At 36.2% G+C, this 11,413-nt stretch overlaps 1 protein-coding gene across 2 annotated transcripts; it reads left to right on the top strand.

Moving 5' to 3' along the window:
- The first annotated feature begins 89 nt into the window (after positions 1-89).
- Positions 90-10,677, top strand: LOC136811258 (E3 ubiquitin-protein ligase RNF180-like). Of its 2 annotated transcripts, none has more exons than XM_067067871.1 (8): positions 90-309; positions 1,014-1,245; positions 3,288-3,448; positions 4,526-4,779; positions 5,201-5,279; positions 5,641-5,827; positions 9,678-9,720; positions 9,875-10,677. In XM_067067871.1, the coding sequence occupies exons 1-8, from the start codon at positions 157-159 to the stop codon at positions 10,299-10,301; spliced, it is 1,536 nt and encodes a 511-aa protein (XP_066923972.1). In that variant the 5' UTR covers positions 90-156; the 3' UTR covers positions 10,302-10,677. The 2 variants fall into 2 exon arrangements, with proteins under 2 accessions (XP_066923972.1, XP_066923971.1); XM_067067870.1 differs by having other exon boundaries at positions 96-309; positions 5,198-5,279; positions 9,875-10,397.
- Positions 10,678-11,413: the final 736 nt, after the last annotated feature.

Raw genomic sequence — 11,413 nt, 5'->3', positions numbered from 1 at the left:
CCTATATAGTAAATCTAAACCACCATGTGGCATTAGAGTTGATGGGTGGTTGAATTAGGGGATTTTACTTACTTTACATACTTTTTTTTAGAAAAAGAATAAAACAAAACAAAAAAATAAACAAAATGATAGAGGAAGCAAACAAATTATTGTATCATGGCTGATGCGAGGTATTCATGCAGACGTTGCAGATGTGTTTTGTTTGAGAATGTCCATTTGGTTGGTGGCCACCACATCTCGACTGATTGCACGCTCTACTTGTTAGATTATACAAACCTGCCATTATGGATACAACAGGCTGTCGAAAAGGTATGATCTAAATCGTATGTTTTTATGATTACAACGAGTACCAGTTAAATTCCTCAGCTTTGATTGATTTGTTGATTGATTGATTTGTTGATTGATTGATTGATTGATTGATTGATTGATTGATTGATTGATTGATTGATTGATTGATTGATTGATTGATTGATTGATTGATTGATTGATTGATTGATTGATTGATTGATTGATTGATTGATTGATTGATTGATTGATTGATTGATTGATTGATTGATTTGTACGACTTACATTTTACATTCAGGATTAGAGACACGATTTCCAAATATAATTTCTATCATTTCAAAGTTAAACATTATTATTCACATTTAAAGGACATTATTTAACGCATCTCCTACCATTTGCTTACTCAGCATTTTTAAACAACTTTCTACCTTCCCACCCGGCGCTTTTGAGAAATTCTTTGGTTTATTCTACTTTATCATAACAAGAGGGTACTCCTTTTGGGACAAGCTGGAGTTTTTACAAGCTCTTATTTGATTTGGTTGGTCGTTAAGATGTAATAAAAGAATCTTATTACTTTTTCTAAAGAACGCGTCATCTCTATCACTTTAAATGACCAATTAGTGGAGTATTTTGTAAAAACTCCAAGGCATCTCCTCCTTTTCTATATTATAAAGAAGAATTATTTAATCATTTAGTATGCCTGGCTATTATTTTCTCACTTCCCCCAGGGTTATTGGACGAAAGGAAAACTACACTGTCCCGAATGTGAGTCGCGGATTGGAGCATTCAACTTTGTCAATCTCATCACATGTGGATGTAACCAAGATGTTTCACCGGCTGTTTATTTCGTCAGAAGCAAGTTGGACGAGAAGATCCCACATACAATTTACGAGCAAAGTTTTGAACTCTCACAAAGTTTCTCCACTATTGCATGTGAAGGTTTGGTCGAAGATGATAATGGTAAGCACAAGATTATCTCTAACGTTTTAGTACCTCGCACACACGAAGGCCTCATAATTCTAATTTGAAAATGGGCCATTCCATTTTATATCCATACATGGGGGTGTACGAACATTTCTAGAGGGTAATCCGAGAAAAATTTCTAGGAGTTTTTGGACCTACCCCGGTGGGGTGGAGGTCCTATAAATTAACCCATGTTCGTTAGTTAGTTAGTTAGTTAGTTCGTTCGTTAGTTACCAACTTTTCTCGAGATTGGCTCATTCAATTTTTCTGATTTTTTGCACAAAGGTGCATTACTATAAACCCTCGAATGTGACGGAGCCCGATTTTCGAAAAAAAAATTTTCCGGCCGGTAGAACCGGAAATGTCCCGAAAAAAGCGGTTTTTTGAGATTTTCTCGAGATTTTATCATTAGTTTTTTGCGATTTTTTGCACATAGATGCACATTAGCAATGCCGAAAAGGTGTCGAAAACCGTTTGCCGAAAAAAAATTTTTTCCGGTCTGTAGAACCGGAAATGTGCCGGAAATCGTCGTTTTTTCACATTTCCGTCACACTTTTTCAACTTATTTAATTGTTTCTTTACAGAAAAATGTTCCTTATGATGATTCCCAAAACTTAGCATCGTTTGATTTCCAAAAAAATCATCCTTTGAATCCGGAACTCCTTAAAAATCGCCGGAACAGCCGAAAACCGGCGTAAAACGGTTTTCCTTCATTTTTTCAACTTATACTCGACAGATTTTCATGATTTTTTGCACAATGATGTAAAATGGCAATGCCCAAAATGTGACAGAGCCCAATTTTCGAAAAAAAAAATTTTCCGGCCGGTCCCGAAAAGAGTGGTTTTTTGAGATTTTCTCGAGATTTTATCATTAGTTTTTTGCGATTTTTTGCACATAGATGCACATTAGTACTGCCGAAAAGGTGTCGAAAACCGTTTGCAGAAAAAAAAATTTTTCCGGTCTGTAGAACCGGAAATGTGCCGGAAATCGTCGTTTTTCACATTTCCGTCACATTTTTACAACTTATTTAATTGTTTCTTTACAGAAAAATGTTCTTTATGATGATGCCCAAAACTTAGCATCGTTTGATTTCCAAAAAAATTATCCTTTGAATCCGGAACTCCTTAAAAATCGCCGGAACAGCCGAAAACCGGCGTAAAACGGTTTTCCTTCATTTTTTCAACTTATACTCGACAGATTTTCATGATTTTTTGCACAATGATGTAAAATGGCAATGCCCAAAATGTGACGGAGCCCAATTTTCGAAAAAGAAATTTTTCCAGCCGCTAGAACCGGAAATGTCCCGAAAAAAGCGGTTTTTTGAGATTTTCACGAGATTTTCTCATTAGTTTTTTGGGATTTTTTGCACATAGATGCACATTAGTACTGCCGAAAAGGTGTTTCTTAATTGCTTTCTCCGTTCCAATAGATATATAAATCGAAATTTAAAATTATACATTACTTCCATTAAATTCTAATTATTCGTTTTATAAATAGGTAGGTCCATTAAAGTATTACTTGTTTTTTTCATTTTTCCAAGGGGGTAAAAAGTTATTCTAAAATTTCCACGGGGTAAAAGACTAATTTCAGTTCGTCCACCCTCACTATAAGGTATGAAAAGAATCTTTTCAAGGGTACTTTTGCAAATTTCACTATTTTCCAGGGGGTATCGACACATTTTCAATATTTTTTTTTTGACTTGAAAAGTCCCATATTCTTTATCCATCCTCACCTGATGGTTTTTTATGTCGGAACAGCCCAATGCTTGAAGGAAAGTTTGTTTGGGATAATCTTAAATATCGAACCCAATGTACTAATACTTCTTTAGCTCCATCAAATCACAAAAATGATTTCAAGCTACCCAAGATTGTAGATAATCAGTAGGCTCTCGTAAAGCCAAACTCACATTGGAATCTTTTTTCACTAATTAAGCCAATTCTCAGTTCCCTTCAAGTGGAATCCCTCGTAGAATGCTCTCAAAAATCGAAATTCGAGTTCGAATTAGCTAGAGTTAATTTTTTTTTCTCGTACAAACGAAGGCAATGGTAGCAACTTAATGAACGACGAGAAGCCAACATCTCCAACAAAAACAAAAGAACTTTCAACAGCAACATCATCAACAATCCAACGAAGGAATAGCTGTTCAACAATCTTTGAAAATCAAATTTTTGACCCACAAATTCTTCCTATATACCCAGAGGTAACTTTTATTTTCTTGTTGTACGAGCTTCGTGAATTTGATAATCATGTATAAAACGGTACATGAAAATGTCTCTATCTAAAGAAGTACTTTAAGATATGTAAATCGAAAGTCACAACATAAAAGGGGTTGCGGAACGAGCGTTCTGTTTTCGCAAAGCGAAGAAATCTCAAAATGTACAAGAAATCGACTCCATTATTAATGTAGAATTAAAAAACAAACTAATAAGACCTTTACATTTCACCTAGAATTTATTTGCGAGTCATAACAATAATGTCAAAGAAGAGGATGTTGGAAAATTAGAAGACAAAAAGTCATTTGTGCTCGATTTTGTAATACTTGTAGCTATAAATAAACCTTCCTGATAAAAACCTCCCTGATAAGTGACGTCTCAGGTTCGTTTTTATCGTTTCCTCGGGACGTCAAACCGAGACCTTTCCGTGATACTTCAAGCTACATATCTTAGATTACATCTGTGTAAAAAAAACACAGACTCTTCACGAAATGGACAGTTTTTTTCTTATCAAGCCTACTCAAATACTGCAAAGTATTACACGGCATTGGGCTTTTCCAGAAAAAAACCGTGCACCCCCTGTTGAGGAGGTCCAACCTTTTGTGACCTACCCCTTTGGAATTCCAGGCAATTTTAGGATCATACCCCTCTGGAATTCCGAATTTTTACAAATTTTCAATCATTACCCCCTTGGAATTCCGCTTATTTTTGACGGATTTTCGTCTACCCTTATGGAATTCCACTGCATTTCAAACCTTACCCCCTTGGAACGGAAATGGACCTCCTCAACAGGGGGTGCACGATTTTTTTCTGGAAAAGCCCATTGGTTTAGAGAACCATTCTATGTTAAATCGGAGTAGAGCAATTTATCAATTATTATATCATCCTACGAAAAACTTCCCGAAACGGCTAGAGAGAAGTCATTTTGATATAATATCATCGACTTCTACCGACATGTTTTTTCGGGAACTTTTCATCGATGGCGGGAGTACATCGAGTAGTAGATTTTCAGATTTAGTCATCTGTTCATCCTCTAAGGAATTTTATTTGGAATATTTTTATAGGTTTATGACGATGAGGAGTTTAGCAGTTCCATTGTTCAACGAACCGAAGAAAACAGCCCATACGATGAAGTGCTCCTCACGCAAAATAATCATTGTAAAAATTGTCGGTCATTGGATGAACAATTATTGAATAAGTCAACCAGTGGTTCGTCGAGTCATTTGTATTATGAAGTGAATGGGCGTCAGACGAGATCTTCAATTACTATCTATGATAGTGGCAGGGGCGTGGACGATAGTGGTGGTGGTCATCAAAGGTATGCCCCATCATTTACCAAAATTTAGTAAATGCTAAAAGTGAACCAATACTGAGAAATATAGTGAAGTTATATGCACTGAAGAAAATACAAACTAGCGGCTAACCATGACAATCTGTAACAAAAACCCGATATACATTTTGGAAGAAGAAAATAAAAAAAAGGAATGCACAAGACACAAAAGGAAGTGATAAGCTGAAGACCGAAGTCTGAGAACAGATGCGGTACCTTGAGTAAGCACCTCCTGCCACTCAAGAGTCACCTGTCAGCTTAACAAGAAGAAAGAAATTAAAACATAGGCACATAGGCAGTCTGACGAGATCTTAGGGATCTTACTTTGAATTTGTTGTAATCTTGTGACTTTGAGGAATTGTGATAGTTGGTGTTCTACCTTTAACCAACTTGTCTTTATTACTAGCAGGGCGTGTGGAAATTGCCGGACTCCAGACAAAATTATGAAAAGAGTGACATCAGATGATACAATGACGCAAAGCTTCAAGGTGATTTAATCATTTGATTTTCATAATTATCTCATCCCTGATTTCAAGAAACGAAAGCGTCTTTCGAAATTATTTCTTTAGGGGGCAATTCGCCGGGGGATGAGGATTCTCGGTCTGAAAACACTACTGTATATGCAAACAAAAAGTTAAGGTCTCTGAAAGTTTTGCCTAAAAAATTCATTGCTCTCACTTTATTGCAGTGTACTTTCTCTCCTTTCTCTCCTTTCAACATTTACAATGCATTTTGGGAAGCCTTATTAACGCACCCTTTAGTGCCGCACATACGCTCATCTTTGGTGCCCTCCCCCCGGGCAATTGTCTAGGAGTTTATTTTATTCGTACTAATTCATTTTATTAACAGGAGGAAGAAGAGCTGGACGACCAACATCAATGTCCGGTATGTTTAGATATCTTTTACGAACCACACCAAACGAAATGTCTTCATCTTTTCTGTGCACCATGTCTTCGTCAACTCTACAAATCATCCAATAAGAAACCACTATGTCCGCTGTGCAGATGCCGTATTTATCAAGTAGAACACCTGAAAGGTAACTGCTCTTTTTCTGTTTTAAAGTTTCGCTTCTCTAATATATGCTTAGACTTCGTTTTGTTGATTTTCTTTGGGTTCATGGAAATTTCGAATTTTTCAGCCGGAACATTGATTCGGCTTAAAAAATTACAGTTTTTTGTAATTTGGCGCCACAGGCGAAAATCTTTGGTTTAAGAAAGTTAAAACAGCTTTAAAAGTAACCCTAAAAAGGTCAGCGTTTTAGAAAAGCTGCACAAGTTTTTTTGCATTTCAGCTTGGAGGTATGCTTAGCATTATGCTTATTTTTCACCAAGTTTAAGCCTAAGTATGCTTATAAACGTTATGCTCCTATATAAAAACGAGTGTATCGTTTATCATATTAAGCCCACGTAAAACAATATCTTGTCTATGTCTTGCCCTTTTTACATCGTCCCTAATTTAGTCCCGACCCCTTTTACGCTTGCCCTTATTTCGCCAACGTTCATTTTTTTCCTTCAGATACCCTACGCCTACTGCCCCGACTTAAGGGTCGTTGAAAAAAGGGCCGACAATGCATATAGATTGTTTACAAATTAGACGAGTTAACTATTCAACAGCCAATATTTTGTTGACGTCGTCTATCTGAGGGCGAATGAAGATTTGATTGAGTTCATAACTTGATATTTAACTTTAAAAGTCGGACGTTTTTTAAATTTTCTTTTTAGAATTTAAAATAATATCTTGTCCTTGTCTTGCCCTTTTTATACCAGCCCTAATTTAGCCCCGACCCCTTTTACACTTGCCCTTATTTCGCCAACGTTCAATTTATTCCATTTTTAGCATGGCGCTAATTTAATACCGATACCCTACGCCCTTTAAGGGTTGTTGTAAAAAGGGATGACAAGGCATATAGATTGTTTCGTAATTAAACGAGTCAACTACCTTATTGACCTTTTTACGCCTGCCTTATTGGCGTTATTTTTAGGCTCTTGGCGTAATACGGGCTGGCGTTAAAAGGGCTGGTGTAATAAGGGCCAAGATTTTGCAAATTTTACTTAAAAGTGGCGTTTTCTCTATTTAAAGGATTTTAGGTGTGATTACTCCATATTTAAAACTTCCCAAAAATCAGTGATTTTCATTGGAATTTTCAACAGTTTACTACTGAAAATTATATTATAACGTAAATTGAAGCATAAATAGCCATTCTAACAAATGTTGGCGTTATTTACGACCCTAATTGGCGTAAGCCCAAAATTGGGCTGTGGCGTAATAAGGGCCTGGGTAAAAAGGGCCGATAAGGTTTTCAATAGCCAATATTTTTTTTTTTTTTTTTTATTGATATCTCTTTTATCACCAATAGAAATGGTATATAAATATCTATGCTATGTATAATAAAGTAGTGTTTTTTGTATGTACAGTTAAAAGTAAAATATTTCTCTTTCGTTTTTAAACATAAGAATATGATATACTGTAAGTAAGTTCGTTTCGTGCGCACAGGATGAGAAAGCCCTAGTTAGACTACCTAAAAAAGACGTCCGCTGTAAAAAAGGATCGTATGGGGAGTTCCCCTGGAGGGAATCTCCTGGAAAAAGGAGCTGAGGCTACACTGGAACATAAGCTAGAGACCATCTTTGGGGAATCACCAAAAATGTAAACAAACGTTTGGCTAGAGAATTGAGATAACGAGATGTAATTGTGTTGATTAGAAAAAGGGGTTAGAAACTCACAAGGAAAGGGATTTGTTTTTAATTTAAATGTACTAAACACTAAGTCCTAGGAATATTTGATTCTAAAATTTGTTTTAGTAGAAGTCGGTTTTCATATATATGCCAGTTCGAAAGTAAGTGATTAAGTTCATTTTGTTTGTCAGTTGTTAGTGTAGAGGATGTTTTTAGCTTGTTGTGTTTGTTTTTGGTGATTAGGATATCCATGATGTCAACGTTATTCTGTGTACATGTATCAAAGATATTCTGTAAAATTGATACTGAGCGCAGGTCGTAGGGTGTATTTAGTAGAGTCAGAAGGTATTTTGACGTTGAAGGGTTTCTCATAAGTTGCTGTACCAAGTTGATTTGGCGGTTGGTAATTTCATTTGAGATCGAGTCTAGGTTGAAGTATTTGATTAGATCATTGCTACTATGTTTCGATAGGTTGAGGAGATGCTTTAGTGCTGAGCGACACTGTCTGCTTATGTTTTCAATGAAACTATTTGTACAGTCTGTAATCTCTATGCCGTAGAGAACTTTGGGAACGACAATTGATCGAAAGATTGTTGCAATTGTTGCTGGGTGCATTTTCCTGATACCACAAGAGGTGAGAGATGCTGTAGTTGCCCAGAGTTCAGAAATGCGTGAGTTTTGGTGGTATCTTAGCGATAGTTTGTCTTTGAACATCTGCCAGTTGAAGCCTAAGTGTTTCAGTTGTGACTTGGTATGGATTTCTTTGTGATTGAGGGACAGTTTAGGGTGTTCGATCGGTGATTTCCCTGAAATGAGAAATTGGGTTTTTGATATGTTGAATTTAAGTCCGTTCTGAAATCCAAAATCTGTACATGTGTCGACCATCTTTTGAAGTTGGCTTAGGGTTGGGCTGAGTAGGATTATATCATCCGCGAATACAATGATAGAGGTGTTTATATTTCCAGGTAGGTAGGTTCCAAGGTTTAGATCCTGTACAATATCAATTAAATCCTCAGTATAAATGTTGTAGAGATATGGTGAGAGGAGCGATCCCTGTCGAACTCCTTGTGATAAATGGAAGGGATGAGAGGTGTTACTCCTATATCTTGTGGCTGCTTCACTGTTGACGTAAAGTTTGATTAGAAATTTTAAAACAGTTTCAGGCAAAAGGTTTTTGCTTTTCAGTTTTTCAAATAGGAGTAGCCAGTTGCAGCAATCGAAGGCTTTTTCAGCATCGAGACTGCATATATATACTGGTGTGTTTTTGGCATTGTAATACGAGATAGTGTCTCTGATGAGAAGCTCCGCATGGACGGTAGACGCATCAGATGTAAATCCAAATTGAGAGTTTTTGTGGTTTTTCAGTGAGGGACATTTGTTTATGATTAGTTTCTCCATGATTTTAGTGAGTATTGGGATCAGGCTGATTCCACGGTAGTTGTTTGGATCTTGGATTGGTTTTTTGCTTGATTTCATAATTGGGACGATGATCGATGTTGATAATGCCGGTGGTAGATCGGTTGTATTGAGAATGTCGTTGATGAGGGGTGTAATGTAGGATAGCATGTTGGGAGAAATGCTGTGAATGAAGTGTTCTGCTTTGATATTGAAAGGATCGGAGGTTTTGTTTTTATTCAAACTCATGATTGCTTCTTCAACATCAGTAGCTGATACGTAGAAGTCGGAGGTTTTGTTCTTTTCAAGGTCTGCTAGCAGCTCATGAAGTTTTTTGTTGGAAATAGTGTTATTGATGTTTTCAGTTCTGGGTGTGTTCAGAAGGTTATCAAAGTGGGAACTAAACTCTTGGTTGATATCGTTTACGTCTGATTTGTTGTTGATGGTGTATAATTTGTCATCCTTTGAATTTTGGAGTCGGATTTGTTTCCAATATGAACGTGGTTTGAAAGTTTTAATTTTCTCTACATTTATGAAGTGATCCGTAGTTGTTTGGTTTTTGCACCTTTTTGATGATGAGCGAAAGTCCTTCCTTGCAAGAAGATATCGATTATATGAGATGTCTGATGGTTCTCTGGTAAAGTTACGGTCTCTCCAATCATTAAAGCACTTTTGTAAATTTTTCCTTTTCTTTGTAAGTTCTGTGTTCCACCATTTTGTTGACGTCGTCTATCTGAGGGCGAATGAAGATTTGATTGAATTCATAACTTGATATTTAACTTTTAAAGTCGGACGTTTTTCAAACCTTCTTTTTAGAATTTGAGGAAAATATCAAGAAGCTTTACCCTTTGAAACACCAGTAAGTTGATAAAAAATTGTTAATTCATTTTAGCACAGATTTCTTTACTGAGGTTATATATACACATATCCTTATGTTCAAAAAACGTTTAATCATCTTATAAAAGTAAAAACCCATTCATTCATTTATTCTTCTATTTTCTATTCTTTTTTAGGGATAGGCTAGCATCAGAGCGTACACGACCCATCAACCGTCAACCATTACCAAACCCTCTGAACGTTCGTTTCTCAGCCAATCAGAATGAAGGACAAGATGGTGGCGGACAAAATAATGTCGGCATCCGTAACTTTTTCCAAGTTGCAAGATACAGTTTACTGATCTTAGTCATGGTTCTGACTTATCTTTTCGGAACGGTTTATAATCTGGTTAGAAGTTTATTAAAAGAGATTTCGTATCTCTTGATAGCGTTCTTCTTGATGAAAATTCTCTCCTTGATCGCCCCTGGTGGATCCATCACTTACATCTCCATGCGTTGTCTGCAATTTTACGTCCTATACCGAGTTGTGACGTCACTAAAAACAAGGTTACCATGGAGACGTTGGAGGCTACGAGCGAATTTTAGGATTGGTAGAATTTTTTGAAGGAAAATCATGATGATTATGATGATGACGTGGATGTCGATGGAGTTTTGGATTCGATTCGACACAACTCTTACCATAGTTTTCGAGCATAAGCGCTTCTATATAAAAGTGTTGTTGGCATCATTAACGACAACTTCGTGCTTTTAATAGTTGTATGGCCTATATGGATTGGGTCGATTCTCTCCTACAGATGTAAACCGCCACCCAATGCCTGTTTAAACAAAAGATTGCTTAATATTCTCTGCACTGTAAGGGTCTATATAAGCGAAAAGTAGTCCCGAGGGGGAGGAGGGGCACTCGATTAAAAACGGCCTATATTGGTCTATACTCGGCACCTTTTTGCTTTTTTACATCTTAGAATTGGCAGTTTTAGACCAAAAAGAAAGAAAATACCCGAAAAAAATTCGTGCTCGCTTCGCTCTCTTAAATTTTAGAAGCATATTGACTTTTTATAGGGGGCGCCAAAATTAAAAAAAAATCTAAGATTACCTCCCTATTCTGCCCGAATTTTGGTCCACCCACCACGCTACTGGTTTGGCGTCAAAAGGGCCGGCGTCAACATGGCTGAAAAAGTAATAGATGATTTTTTAGTCGTAATCGCATTTTAGAGAAAATATTTGATATCGTTTTATAGATAGATCTTTTTTAAGTCTTTTATACCATTCTTTATTGCCAAATCGCTTTCATTTTTACTTAGGTCAATAATAATATATTTAAGGGTAAATATCAAATATAAACAACTTCAAAATATCACCATGGCACGGCAAAATTATTTCTTTAGAGTTTTATTGAAATCGGCACGCGATGAAAATTTCATGCTTATTTGCTTTCAAAAATTCAATTTCTTTGCTCCATAAGGATGAATATTTTTTACATTTAACCAGTTGTAGGAATGATGGAATTTTTTATCTCTTTTTCTTATATTTTGTACTCTTTTTTTAACTATGGTTGCTGTTCTGCTCTTTAACACAGTTTGAGGAAGAACGACCTCTTTACAAGAGATTTAATTTTTATCAGTCAAAAATTTGTGGCCAATAATTTTGTCACTTTTTTACCTACAAATAGTTTTTGCCTGTCATGAATTTTTTGGGAAATTTATTTTCCATTTTTCA

Source organism: Clytia hemisphaerica, unplaced genomic scaffold (genome assembly GCF_902728285.1).
Source record: "Clytia hemisphaerica strain Z4C2 unplaced genomic scaffold, Clytia hemisphaerica genome assembly, whole genome shotgun sequence".
NCBI lineage: Eukaryota > Metazoa > Cnidaria > Hydrozoa > Leptothecata > Clytiidae > Clytia > Clytia hemisphaerica.
Note: the sequence above shows the minus strand (reverse complement) of the source record. Positions and strands in the feature narration are given on the sequence as shown.